Source organism: Vanessa cardui, chromosome 11, assembly GCF_905220365.1.
Source record: "Vanessa cardui chromosome 11, ilVanCard2.1, whole genome shotgun sequence".
Taxonomy (NCBI): domain Eukaryota; kingdom Metazoa; phylum Arthropoda; class Insecta; order Lepidoptera; family Nymphalidae; genus Vanessa; species Vanessa cardui.
Window position 1 is genome coordinate 12,050,100 of NC_061133.1, and position 15,764 is coordinate 12,065,863.

Genomic DNA, 15,764 nt, shown 5'->3' on the forward strand with positions numbered 1-15,764 from the left:
ACTTAACAATACTAAACAGTCTGTACAAGAACCGTAAAAATAATAGATGGACATGGATACATCCAGACAGCTTCCACAAAAACGAAATAGATTACATCCTAACAAATAAATATAAAAAATTTCATGATTGTAGAGTTATAAACAAAATTAATTTCAACAGCAACCACAGAATGGTGAGAGCAAAGTTAAATATCGATAGAACCAAGAAGAGTCGACCCTTTATGGTAAAGAAAATAAACGACGTAGCATTGGAAAGTAGTGAAACATTACAACAAAAATTACAACACTTCATACAAAATACCAAAGGCTTTGACATACAACATAAGTACAATACATTTCAAGAACTCTTGTACAGAAACAGTAAGATTGAACAGAAAGGTGAAAATAAAACAATAAAATGGGTTGGAAATAAAAGTAAAGAGCTTTTACGATCCAGAGCAGAACTTATATCATATCCGCAAAAGTCAAAAAGTATAAGAAAAGAAATAGCTGGATTGAGTAAGAAAATAAAATCACAAATGAGAAAGGATCGACAAAAATACAGGGTGGAACTGCTTGAAGAATGCATTAAAAAAACTGGTGGTACTAAAAAAGCTATAAAACAACTTTCAGAGAAACAAAACTGGATACCAAATTTAATAAATAAGAACCACAAACAAGAGAAACGGAGACCTGAAATCTTGTCTATAGCTAGTAGCTTTTTCAAGGAACTATATAAGAAGAAAAATCATTTCATACGAAAGACAGATTTAAATGAAGAAAGCATTATACCAGAAATAATCCCTGCAGAAATAAATAAAGCTATAACATCCCAAAAGAAAGATAAAGCTCCAGGGTCTGATGGTATAACCAACGAGTTCATCATACTTAATAAAGACCACCTAATACCAATTCTACAACACATTTTCAATGAAGTGCTTCAAACCGAAAATATACCTAACCAATGGACAACGTCGACTATAATACTTTTACATAAAAAAGGGGACAAAGATAACATAAATAACTATAGGCCTATTAGTTTGTCATCGAACATCTACAAAGTCTTTGCAAAAATAATACTGGATAGAATAAATAATAGGTTAGATGAAAGCCAGCCAAAAGAACAGGCAGGATTCAGAAGCGGATACTCGACTTTAGACCACATGTATGTAATAAAACAATTATTTGAAAAAAGTAAAGAGTTTAACTTTACTTTCTATTGCTGCTTCGTGGACTACAGCAAAGCTTTCGACACCATAGAGCATGAAGAGATTTGGCAAGCACTGAAGAGCCAAGGAGTCGAATGCAAATATATAAGGATACTAAGAAACATCTATGAGAACAGCACAGCTAAAATTAAACTAGAAAAGGAAGGGAAGGAGATTAAAATAGACAGAGGTGTACGCCAAGGCGACCCTCTCTCCCCTAAACTTTTTACGGCTGTTTTGGAGAAAGTTTTCAGACACCTGAACTGGGAAAATTGTGGGTTGTCCATTAATGGTCAAAAGTTATCGCATCTGAGATTCGCGGATGACCTAATAATAATTTCGGCGACGAGTGAAGGCCTGCAAATAATGCTGAACGATCTAGATAGAGAAAGTCAAAAAGTAGGATTAGTCATGAACACACAAAAAACGAAAGTCATGACAAATGGGAAACAAACACCAATTAGTATCAGTAACAATACAATAGAATATGTTGAAGAGTATATATATCTAGGACAAATAATCTCCCCCTCAGATTTGACCAAAAAAGAAATCGACAGACGTATTGGAAATGCATGGAAGAGATATTGGAGTTTAAAAGAAATAATGAAAAACAGTGAAATTAAGCTAAACATTAAACGAAAACTCTTTGACAAATGTATACTTCCTATACTTACTTATGGTTGCCAAACATGGGCACTCAGAAAAAAGGATGAAAAGAAGCTACAAACATGCCAGAATTCCATTGAAAGAAGCATGATGGGAAAGAGACTCTCTGACAAAATCCAAATTGCAACCATAAAGAAAGAAACGAGAACAACAGATGTGGTAAAAACAATAAGGAAATTAAAATGGAAGTGGTCAGGTCACACAATTAGAGGGAGGGAAAAATGGTCAAAATTAGTTATGGATTGGTATACCGGACACAAGAAAAGAAAACGGGGTAGACCGTTCAGACGATGGGTCGATGAAATCAAGACCATAGCTGGTGGAACATGGCCAAGATTGGCAAAGAACAGGGAGAAATGGCGACAGTTGGAGGAGGCCTTTGTCAATAAGTGACATACAGACATTGTAGACTATATGTAGACAGTTGATGCAGTGTGAACTAATTGTAAACTAAACATTCTTTTTTGTCTGAATAAAGGCTATTATTATTATATTATTATTATTATTAGTATTCTGCTCATAACTTATTCCTAACATCTTAGGGCCCAAGGATGGTGGCACATTGGTGATGTCAAGATGGTTAAAGATTCTTAGAACGCTTATGTGTTTTTTCGTTGGTGACCAATTATTAGCTCATATGCCCGTTCGTCGATTACATAAAAAAAGTTAAAATAAACCTTTATACCGATTAATTATGTACACTTTTAAATATATACTTTTGGTATATTGAACTCTAAAACGAATTTATTATATTACAAATAGCTTCCTTCAAATATAATTATTATCATACATATAAAACAAAATTAATAAAGTACATTGGCGTAAATCTTTAGACTTTCTTTCCCTCTATAATTCCTAATACATTTGATTTGAATGTCAATCTTTCATAAAACTTTGAAAAATATATTCAAATATTAATATATTAATAGCTTTGCAGAATATCATTATGAATTGTTTAATGAGTAGTATATTTTTTAAAAATTTAGGTAACCGTTAATATAAATTAAGTTCAAATGAAATTTTAACATACTGACTTTTCTAAAGCATTTGACAAAGTTAGTCACTCGATTTTGTAATAAAATATGTATTGTGTGTTATTACAGAAAATCTGTTGAAGTTATTTCTGAACATTTATTTCAAATTATTTAAATACACAATACAAAGAGTTTCTATAATATTTTTATGCCTAATATTACTTACAATTTAGACAATGGGAGTACCGCAAGGTTCAGCTTTATTACAATTATTCAGTTTAATCTAAATTTTATTTTTATAAACATACCTTTTATTTCTTGTCATTTACTCTCAAACCGTGTAATTTATTTTTTTACATATAATATACATAATGAAAGCAGCTTCCTTTCAACTGAGTATCCCACGATACTTCTTTCCTATCATGCTTAGTCCCATTTTCAGTCAGTCAGTAAAATATTAAGTAATACATTACAATAATATTAAAAACGAAAGTATTCCTAGTAAAGTGTAATAAATTTTACGTCCATATTACCAGCAGCGTCAGAACAATGTAGTCAACTAAATCAAGCAGAAACCAAGTACAAATTCGAGTAAGTTCCCGTCGGACCAACCAGATGTTCGCAGCAGTATGTTTCGTAGTAATGGAATTACATATAGCAAAGTTATTTGTGCCGCCAACTTATCAAATTAATATATAATATTATATACTTTAATATATTTTTGAATTTGTTGATCAGTGGGTAATAGCTATAGAATTAGTTAGCTACGTATTTCATTTTTATATATAAAAATATAATGTGATATTTGCTTTTCAGTTAAATGAAATGCGTCATATTCATTATTTTCAGGCTTGCATGCCCAAAGGATGAACCTTCATTATTAAGCCTATCCATTCAACTCACAATCCTTTAGTTTTATTAGTGTAAATGCTAAATATTTGATACAGCTAGCCCTTCAAAATTTTTCAAAGAATAGGACACGAAAATTTATTTTGATCGATAGCCTTATCTCGATTTTGAACTGCACTTGTTCCTTTTTCAAAATGAAGAATAAATTGTAACCTGTGCCGTCCAATCAGGTATAAATATAATTATTTAATAAATTCTTTTATATTCCTCTCCGTTTTATAAACGTATGTGAAATGTGGTCCATCTTATTAAAACAATGTGGCTGATTTTCAACCAACTACCTACTGTAGTTTACGATGTTTTTTGTAGCGATAACCAGAAAAATAAATATTTGAAAATATCCTCCTGACACCTCGCGTACTTTACAAAGTGCTAAATAAATCGTACTCTAAACGCCGAATATTTTTGAACTTCTTATTTCGACATCGGACGACCGTCCTTTATGTAGCATTAATTCCCGATTGTTTTTATTCACCGGCTAAAAAAGTATTGGGCAAGTGATTGCTTGTAGCCAATGAAATTTAAGCAATGGCGATAGTTTGTCCATGGAGTTCGATAGAAATATCAAACCTAGTGGCGACCGTTCTTGCGCAGCGTGCTCAGGAGTTCAGGAAGATGACGGCACGCCACCGACAGGGTTAGTAAAACTTAAAATATTTTTATTAAATTCACTTGTTTTAATGATTTTTTTTACATATTTTAAAATTAGTAAATATTCTTTTGAATTTGCGTACTTTTGGGGAGAAATACAAAAATAATATATTAAATAAACCATCCTAAATAAATTAAACCTATAGAAAGGCACTTCGTTCGTTATTCATAGCTTAAATAAATGGAATTGGTCGTATGTATATCACATTCGGCGTTCATACCAAAAGTAGCGTAATATTATTTTCAGCGTTACGAACCAGCGATATCACGGAATTATTGAATAACTCCGAGTTTGAAAACTCGAGTGAGGATGACAATTTCGCTGAGGCTTCTAGCAATGAATCCCGATCATCGGCAGATGAAGCATGAGCGACAGTTGAGACAGCGTTGATAGCAATTTGTTAAGAGGTCGAAGCGGTTCTAGTATCCTCGGGAGGACTACTGATTGCCCTGGACGCCGAGTGCGCCCAAGGCTCCGGTTTATACCGGGTTTACCCACTAAAAAACCAGCGCTCCGTCTTCGGCGGGCGCCACGGGATCGCTTACGCATGCTACCGTGACGGCGGCACTACAGCTGTGTAAGAAAGAAAAATAAAAATTGTAAACAAAATTAAAGACAATTCCAAACGAAAGAAGAAAAGTTTCGCGGGAGACCCACCAATCCTCGATTAAGATTCAAATGCGAAATCTAATCCATGTGACGTCTCAGCTCTCGTAACATGCCTATATGTAATATACCTCACAATTCAGATACGCGAGTATTGCAAGACGTTTTCGCGGCGCAGACATTATCATTACACTGTAAGTGCCACTCACACTAAACGGCAACGCTCGTAAGGCGTAAAGAGCGAAAATCTTAGACGATTTCCTACTAGATTTGCATTTAAACTGAACGATGCAATAATCTTAAACAACCCTATTCTGCATTTCTGGCGCGAAATCAACGAACTCGAACGATTTTTTTAATCTATGTCTTTAAGAATACCTATTAAACTAAGAGGACTTTGTAGGGTTGATACTACATAATTATCATATATTTCCCATACAAAGCAAATCCCAGCAATACCTATTTTGAAGAGAGAATATAACGACTCATGTTCTCGTTATACTGATGACTTAGTTCCCAAAATTTAAGGCATAATAGTGTTGTAAGGAATGTTTAATATATCTCAAAGAGCCAATGTCTGTGAGCGATGGTGATCACTTATCATGAGGTGGCCCAATTACCTGTCTGGCTCCCAATATCATAAGTGGTCGCCTATATATGCACCGATAATGCCACGCGTATGATTATATGCCAATCAAGCTGGAAGACTAGATTTATTTCTAATTATATACGTACATACGTATTTGTATGCATGTTACATATCAAATACTCCATATTATTTAATTTTAAATATAACAATATTTGACTGTAATGTATTTATATATTACGTTTATATCTGCTTTGTACACCCCTACCTCTTTCTATATCTGTTTGTTTTCGCTACTTTAAGGCTGTCTGGAAGAGGTCGCTGTTTTAGCGACAAGGCCGCCTTTTGTGCCTATTTCTTAATCGGAACTAAAGTAAATATTATGTGATAATTGGTTTACAATAATGATTTTGATTTGAACACCTCTACTGGACAAAGGCCTTCCTCGAGTATCTTCGTAGCCTCCAGTCTTGTGCTATCTACATCAGTTGACTAACTCAAAAGCCTGCCTTCGTTCTTCGTCACTCAAGAACTGTTCTAGCTCAAAATGCCGTGAGTTTTACAAGCTATGTGCCCACAGACATGACCAAAACGGCCGACATATCCCGAAGCATTACCGAACAGAACTGGCAATGAAAGGAGCACCTAGCTCCTCTTTTATGACACAAGTAATAATAATGTGACTTATCAAGCATGCATCATATAAACACTCGTTACTCTGATTGAAGCGAGACAGTAACGATGTTACTCGTACTTATAGATTTAACGAGAACCATAACAACGCGACGTTATTTTATCACATTACACGAATGATTTGTTTGCAACTTGCATTTGGTAGCAGGAGACTCTTCTCTCTTCAGAATGAATGTAAAAGAACATATTCTAATCGAAATATACTTATTTTAACAGAACACTCCTTTTTAATCTAAATTAATATTAGAAATGTGAAAAAAACTCTGTGTATCTATCTGTCGTTCTTTCACGACCAAACCGCTAACCCAAATTCATGTAATTTTGTATGAAGCAAACTTAATCGCCATGAAAGGATTATAGGAGTTTACTTTTTTGCTTAACACAATACAACCGATATCCTAAAACGCGAACGAAGCTGTGAGCGACTATTAGTAATGTATAAAGAACATGTGTCTATTACTTAGACACTGAAGTCCGAACTCAAATAAATAATAAAATGCTTTAAAAACTAGTTTAATCTTGATATTATTGCAATATAATCATACATTGTTACGTTGTCATTAGTAGTTAATAAGTGAATAAAAAAACAAAAGAAGATAGCAGAACATTCGATTTTACACATTACTTTTTCTTTTTGAAAATTGTAAAATAAGGTTTTATATGTGATAAAATAATGTTAAATAAAATTAAATTAATTTAGATATATATAATACAGATATTATTGAAATAAATATGCAGGCGCGAACAACATATCTATGTTTTAATTATTTTAATAGTTTTTACTCTTGAAACATTTTGAAGGCTAATTGGGTTCCGGTTGTTAAAAGTATAGTGTATCGTTCCATAAAGTTCCACACTGACTTTATCGTCGAGGTAATAAATTCCGAGAATAACACTCGTCTGTAGAACGAAGATTGTGTTTATAGTATCGAGTTGGACTAACAAAATAGGATAGTATAATGATACGAAAATCTTATAGATCTTCTAGATGATCTTGAGAAAAGTATACTTTCACTAATAATAAAATTGGAGTAAATGATGATGTTCTAGAGTGGAGACCGCGTCTCGTCAAACGTAGTGCAGGACGTCCTCGGGCACGGTGGTGTGACGACTTACGCAAGACGGCTGGCAGGAGCTGGATGCTAGTAGCCCAAGAACGATCTCAGTGGCGTGCAATTGAAGATGCCTATGTCCAGCAGTGGACGGAAATGGGCTGATGGATTGGATTGGAAATGACGATGTCCAGAAATTATTAACACATACACACGCACACACGAAAAATCCACTTGAAATACTTCGACTAACTCAGAGTGGAACAGCGTGGGTTGCCCAACTCATCTTTCAACATAACAGTAGAGGCTTTTACGGAGTAGAAAAATTACGGTTTGTTACTTTACATTACATTAAACAAAGCAATTCCTTACAAAGAAAACAAGCGTTACTTAAACCCATCCATTAACTCGAGGTCAGGGGATGATTTTAAAGGAACGTTAAGGGAACGACGACCGTTATTTGCGACCTTAGTCGTTTAAGGGAATATTACTAACATAAACTTAAATCACTCATGTGGTAAACTACGATTATAACAATATCGTGGAGCGACCCTTACTTCTGCATATTGTCATTGTTTGCTAAAGGCTTTTTGCAAAGATTTATTATACTTTAATCTCATTTATTATAGAAACGAGCATAGTAATTAATGTCTTAATGTTTCACATCGATGCGTTCCTTAACCATTAATTTAATATTAACAAATCTTTGGCGAGTTATTGCTTGTTCACTCATAATCAAAAATTAAAATGTTAATTTCAATTTACTTGGTGGTAGGGCTTTGTGCAAACCCGCCTGGGTATATACCACACGCTCATCAGATGTTATACCGCTAAACAACAGTACGCAGGATTGATGTGTTCCGGTTTGAAGGGTGAGTGAGCCAGTGTAACTACAGGCACAAGGGACATAGCATCATAGTTCCCAAGGTTGGTGGCGCTTTGACTATGTAAGGATTAGTTAATATTTCGTACAGCGTCATTGTCTATGGGTGATAGTGACCACTTACCATAAGGTGGCCCATATGCTCGTCCGCCAACTTATTCCATAAAAAAACACAAATTTCCCAAAATGCCAACACTCTTTTTATTTTAATTATGCCTATATACATAAACTGAACGACCCATACTCTAGCACGATTCAAATACCAACCCATTCAGATAAATTTTCTCTAAACAAATTAAATACATTTTAACGCGCGAGTTAAACTTATTTATATTATTATTATATTTTAAGGTTATAAGAAAATAAAAGATTTTATTAAGCAAAATTAATATTTATTTAACAAGTATAATGGCTGTATTTATCGTATTATTGTCTTAATTAATATTTACATTAATACCAATACCGAGCCGAGATGGTCCAGTGGTTAGAACGCGTACATCTTAACCGATGATTTCGGGTTCAAACCCAGGCAAGCACCACTATATATATTTAACATCGTGAGAAAACCTGCATGTGTCTAATTTCATAGAAATTCTGCCACATGTGTATTCCACCAACCCGCATTGGAACAGCTTGGTGGAATATGTTCCAGGAGAGGGCTCCTTAATGGGAGAGGAGGCTATTAGCCCAGCAGTGGGAAATTTACAGGCTGTTACTTTACTTTTTTTGCATTCCTTTAATACCAATAAGCTTAATACTAACGTCGTACATTGATAACTCCAAATAACAATTCATTAACAATAATTCATTAATTCTCAAAGAATTAACAAGTAATAAAAATTGTTGGATATCATAGAATGATATTATACCTTAAATGTAACACATTGCTGGTCCAGTTTAAAGATGGATGGAAGACATGACAGCATAAGAAAGCGTCATTAGGCTTACCTATCTGACACCTATTCACCTACATACCTAAGACACAAATTTAATTTAATAATAATTTAAATGTAATTCGTACCGTATTTACTTTGCATGTAATGTCTAATTATTATAAACGTACCCTTAGGATAATTTCCAAGTGTTGAACACAGCAACGAATATTCCCAGGACGAGATTAATCCACCCAAGTTAAATGTTTTACACGTACACCGCTAAATATGTATGACAAACTAACAGTCGTATGATTATCAAATTAAAGGCTTAAATTACATATTCGTTTTTTATATTGATAACGATTAATAGTAGTTATTTATTTTAATAATTAAAATAAAATGACAGTTTAATCTTTTACGAATTTTTCCGTGGTAATTTTTCAAGTACATATATGTAAATAAGCCCGTCACAGCTTCGCACCGGTGGACACAAGATGTTTCTTATATTTTTGTTGCTTTTTCCGACATGTTAAACAAATGTCATTCATTCTATTTGTTTTTTTTTGTTTTTGTTTTTATGGAATAGATTGGCGGACGAGCATATGAGCCACCTGATGGTAAGTAGTCACCATCACCCATAGACAATGACGCTGTAAGAAACATTAACTATTCCTTACATCGTCAATGTGCCCCTAACCTTGGGAACTAAGATGTTATGTCCCTTGTGCCTGTAGTTACACTGGCTCACTCACTATTATTTGGCGGTAGAATAACTGGTGAGTGGGTGGTACCTACCCAGACGGGCTTGCACAAAGCCCTACCACCAAGTATTTAAAGCTATTTACACAAAAAAAAACTTAATAAATTATAAACCAGAACCTTCCTTATGAATCCCTCTATCTATTAGTGAAATCCTCATGAAAATCTGTTCAGTAGTTTTCGAGTTTATCGCGAACATACAGACGGACAGTCGTGGCCTGGGGACTTTGTTTTATATTATGTAGTGATTACATGCAAATATTTGGTGTGTCCATATGTTCATACAATTTTCACTAATTATTGAAGTGATCTATGAGAAAAACATAATGTGTATAATTAATAAAATGTTACGGGAGTAACCTTAGCCTGCAATACGGTTTTATGACATTTGATTCTATAGGATAATTTATATCACATTATTATTGCATATTATATATATAGCAGGTGTAATGTTCACATATATACTTGTAAGATCGTTTGCAAGTTACATATAAATATATATTATATTTAAATATCCACTCGCCGTGCACACACACCGTCTTCACCCGCGCCCAAATCATATATTTTATATTCCCGCGCTTTCCGCGATGTGTGTCACTCGAGGGGACAGATACTTAAATACACAGATAATATATATATCTATATACAATATAAGTCCAATAATATTTATTATATTATTAAAGATCTGTGTACACTACATCCCTCCTTTGTTGTAAATATAAAATAATATAGAAAATGGGATGAATAATAAACTTCATTTTCTACAATAACTTTATTATGCAAGCAAGTAAACAACATGAAACAATTTTAGTGACCGCTATTCGCCTTAAATGGCTAATATTAATTTATAACTCCGCATCACTCTTTAATCGGCTTTTCATCGGAATCACCATTATCGTTATCCTTTAATAAACGCCATTGTCCTTCCATCCTTTTTAGGTGTACTACATTTCACCTAATTTGTTGACCCGTCTCATCATTGCGCACTATTACGTCCCCGCCCTTACTCGATTCTACAGTGTGAGGAGCTGGGTCATAATTTAAACTCAACTTATTACTCTTTGTCATGTTTTTGACGTATACCTTATCCCCCCTACTTCTAGTTCACTGTCTGAAGATTTTCTCTTTTTATCAGCGTATTCTTTTCCCTTCTCTTTCTGTTGCCTGTCCCTGTCCCTCACTTCCTGATCTCCGGCAAATGTCATATCTTGAATCATAGGTAATTTATCACGAAAATGACGACGGAAGAATAACTCTGCGGGAGTCTTTCCTGTTATGGAGTGTGGTGTACTATTGTACATTGTCATATATTCCCTTAGAGCTTCCTTCCAGTCCTTATGTTCAACTTGGGAAATTTTGAGACGTTTGAGTATATCTCTGTTTTGGCGTTCGACCTCCCCATTCTGTTGAGGCCAGTAGGGTATGGTGTTAAAAATTGTGATATTCCTCTCAGAGCAAAAAGTTTTAAACTCTTCACTTGTAAACTGCCGACCATTATCTGCAGTTATAGAGACAGGGTTACCAAGCCTGCTAAAAATATCTTTTAAATGGTTAATTATTTCTGCGCTCGTTATTACTCGGCATATTTTAACTTCTTTATACCTAGAATAGTAGTCTACCAGTACTAATAGGTATTCCCCACGCGGTAATGGACCCATTAAATCGATTGCTGTGTCAATCCATGGTTCAGTTGGCAACTCCCGCCGCTTTAAAGGGTTCGGGGGGTTCGGAGCAGAGACCAAGGTGCATCCCTTACAGGATTTGCAACAATTTTCAGCATCTTTGTCGCACTTCGGCCACCAGACTTTAGTTCTTAATCTATTCTTCATTGCAACGATACCAGGATGCCCTTCATGTGCAGATCCTAATACTCGGCTTCTTAAATTGGTTGGAATTACGATCTTTGTTCCTCTCAAAAGCATGTCCCCTTGAAAACAAAGTTCGTTTTGAAATATCTTATAAGTGTTAATACTTTCATCCCAAATATTTTTATAAAGTCCTTCTTTTACTTTTTGTATCTCTGAATCCTGACGAGAACACTCCGAGATTTCCTGTAGTGGTATCGCGACTGGTCTGGCCATCTCAGTTATACTCGAGACGTAGTCATCGTAAATTGCTTTCGGATTTATAGCCAATTTGCAAAGTCTAGAAAGTGGATCTGCTATATTTGTTTTACCTGGTCTGTATTTGACCTCAAAATCATACGATTGTAGCCTTAAAACCCATCGTTCAATTCTGGCACATGGCTTTGATTTTGGACTAAATATTACCTCTAATGGTTTATGGTCTGTAATAAGTTCAAATTTTTTGCCATAAAGGAACATATCAAAATGTTCTACTGCCCATACAAGCGCTAACGCTTCTTTTTCGGTTTGACAATAGCGTCGTTCGCATGAGCTTAAAGTCTTATTACCGAATGCAATAATTCTTGGTCCATCTTTTTTTATTTGCACAAGCACAGCACCTAAACCTACCGGGCTGGCATCGGCTATAACCAAAGTCTTATCAGAAGGGTCGTAATAACCTAATGTTGGAACATTAATGAGAGCCGATTTAAGATCATTAAAGCATTTTTGTTGAGATTCTCTCCAGTACTTCCGAATATCTGCATTCCTTACCAATTTCTGTCGTAGTATTTCTTTTAGTGGTTCTGTTATAGTTGCTAAATGAGGAACCCATTTCCCCACAAAATTTACTAAGCCCATAAAACTCTGTAACTCGGAAATTGTTTCAGGGGCTCTGAAATCTTTTATAGTGGATATATATCTGTCAAGAGGTTTGACTCCTATTTCTGAAAGTTCATGGCCCAGAAAATGAATCACATTAACTCTAAATGTACATTTTTCCTTTCTAAGTACAACATGATGCTCGTTCAACACTTCCATAACTTTTTTTAATCGGTGATCATGTTGTTCTAAATCATCTCCAAATATTAAAATGTCATCTATAAAATTAATAACACCTTCGCATCCTAAGAGTATCCTTTCCAATGTTTTTTGAAAAATTTCTGGTGCACATGTTATTCCAAACATCATTCTTTTATATCTAAAAAGTCCTTTGCTGGTTATAAACGTAGTAATGTGTCTTGAGTCTGGGTGGAGTTCTACATGATAAAAAGCATCTTGAATATCTAATTTGCTAAATATCGTCGCATCTTTGACTCGCGGTAATAATTGATCCATAGTCGGCAACGGATGATTTTCACGTTTGATAGCTGTATTTGCTCGACGCATATCTATACATATACGAATGTCACCATTTTCTTTTACAACAGGAACTATAGGTGATACCCAACAAGATGGGCCATTGACTTCTTCTATTATATCTTTTTGTAGCAACTCATTAAGTTTGGATTGCACTTTTTCCTCAAGCGGAATTGGAATCCGGCGATAAGGTTGTACTATAGGTTTTACTGAATCATCGATCGGGATAACTACTAACACATCTTTAAACTTAGGAAATATCTTGGTTTCAATTTGATTCACATTAATTTGCAGTACACCTAATGACATTGCGGTTAGCCGCCCTAGCAAATTTCGGGACCCACTTGCTACCACATAGAAAGTCGTATTCTCTGAAACTCCCTTAAATTGAATATTGGCTTGAAATGATCCCAAAAGCTCTAGCGGTACTGCACTACCATAAGCTATAAACGTTTTGATAGGATTTCGGTTTATATTTGTTACTTGAGCTTTATTTTGTTTCATAACTTCCCAGGTCTGCCGCGTGATTAAATTATGCCTACAGCCAGAGTCAATAAGCATGTTCACTCTTGTTCCACCAATGTTACATGTTATCTTTATATCATCTTCCACATTAAAAATGTAATCAATTTTATTTTCATTACTCGTTATATTATTTGCTGTTTCAGTCGTATAAGAACTTTTTACTCTTTTGTTTCCATTCTTATCAATTCTTTCTTCATCTAACTTCCTCTTTTTATGGTCTCTAGTTCGACATTGTAGTCTAAAGTGACCTACAATTCCACATTTTAAACAGGTCTTCCCTCTTGCAGGACAAATTTTATCACGTGAAAAATGCTTTTTGCTTCCACACCTGCTACATTGTTCATATATTAGTTTTGCAGCTTTACTTTTGCCATGGTCTATACTTATTCTGTTAATCGATGAGTTGTCAGGTACTTTTTGTCCAAAGTTTTCCAACTGTCTGTCTATGGCTTCTAATACATTAGCTTCTATTACTATTTCGTCTAAAGTTATCTTGTCTCCTGCTTTCAAAATTTTCTTTCTTAAATCGTCTGATCTACCTTTTTCTACTATTTGGTCAATAATGTGGTCTTCTTGATCCGCGAACTGACATTTAGAAGCTTGATGTCTTAACCTTACTAGAAACTTCTCAAACTTTTCATCAGTCTCTTGCTTTAATAGTCTGAATAAATGACGCTCATACACTTTGCTTTGCTTTGGAGCAAAATACTCATCCAACTTTTGAATAGCTATATTAAATAAATCACCGTCATTAATATTGGCTCCAGGTATACTGTAAAATATTTCTTGTAACTCGCATCCTCCGAAGTGCAATAGACTTGCTCTTTTCTTTAATTCTGTATCGATACCGGCTGCCTCAATATAAATATATAGGCTCCGCTTCCATCTCTCCCATCTTATAGAAACCGATCCTACATCTCCCTCACACTCGAATTTTTCTAAGGTATATTGCGCCATTGATGTTACCTGTAGACAAATAACCTTATGCTGTCGATTACAACTTTGAGTACAATCAATGAAGTACCCGAATTTAGCAATTTAATACTGATGTTATACACATCCTATTGAATGCGCAAACATGTTTTTATTGAATGCACATCGCAATTTAATGCTCATCGCAATTTAATGCCAGGTAACTAACGCAATTTAATGCCAGATCACCAACACAATTTAATTCTCAGAGCAATTTAATGCTAAATAACCAACGCAACATAATGCTCATCGCAATTGAATGCCAAATAACCAACGCAATTTAATGCTCATCGCAATTTAATTCCAGATAACCAACGCAATTTAATGCTCATCGCAATTTAATGCCAGATAACCAACGCAATTTAATGCTCATCGCAATTTAATGCCAGATAACCAACGCAATTTAATACTACAATATCTAACGCAGTTTAATGCAAAATGACTAGCTAAGTCAATTATAACATAAAAATCAGAACTTATAATATAACACATATTTCGCATTTTACTGCTCATATGTCTCTTACCCATATATCACCTATGATAAACTTGAAACTCATTATTTTACACATTCATATATTAAGGGAATTAACACTGAACAATTATTATTAAAACTAACTTAAAAAAAATGTTTATCAATTATATTTAAGTAACTAGCGTTATTCGTAATGATGGACTAACTTTATTATTAACCTCTGTTCTATGTATTCGTAATAGGCTTAAAACCTTGGAAATAAAATCTTAAATTAACATCGACCATTTACTACAAGATTCTATTGCCTACCCTAGGTCGCTCTTAACTTGAACTACCTCTGTTGGGAATCAAATTTGTTTTTTATTTTTATTTAATAACAATAAGTCTCTTTTATGATTATAATGCAATGTCTGTATCCAATTTTCAGTGAGATAATTATCTATTAGAGTTTTCCAATAGCCAATATATTGAACCATTTACTAAAAGTTAATAATTTGATTTTCTCTCATCTTTAATTGTATTAAAGTTTATTTTAGTATATTTTGAGCATTAATATAACAAAATAAATAAGTATGATACAGTTAAAATTTTTCAGTAAAGTGAATAAATCTGCCTGGGAATCTCCTTTCCTATAATTAAGAACAAAAAAAAATAACTCACAATTATCCTCGTCGCCACATGTAATGTTCACATATATACTTGTAAGATCGTTTTACAAGTTACATATAAATATATATTATATTTAAATAT

The 15,764-nt window shown here is 34.2% G+C and overlaps 1 protein-coding gene across 1 annotated transcript; it reads right to left on the minus strand.

Moving 5' to 3' along the window:
* Positions 1-4,885: 4,885 nt before the first annotated feature.
* LOC124533403 (uncharacterized protein K02A2.6-like) lies at positions 4,886-14,527 on the minus strand. The gene is made up of 2 exons (XM_047108635.1): positions 10,926-14,527; positions 4,886-4,961 (listed from the first exon to the last, which is right to left on the minus strand). The coding sequence occupies exons 1-2, from the start codon at positions 14,525-14,527 to the stop codon at positions 4,886-4,888; spliced, it is 3,678 nt and encodes a 1,225-aa protein (XP_046964591.1).
* Between the last annotated feature and the right edge of the window lie 1,237 nt (positions 14,528-15,764).

Excerpts from the sequence above, each read along its gene's own strand:
- LOC124533403 (XM_047108635.1), bottom strand. The coding sequence starts at position 14,527 with ATGGCGCAATATACCTTAGAAAAATTCGAGTGTGAGGGAGATGTAGGA. Across the intron at positions 4,962-10,925 it reads CTAGAAGTAGGGGGGATAAG|CTGTAGTGCCGCCGTCACGG; the intron begins GTATACGTCAAA and ends TTTCTTACACAG.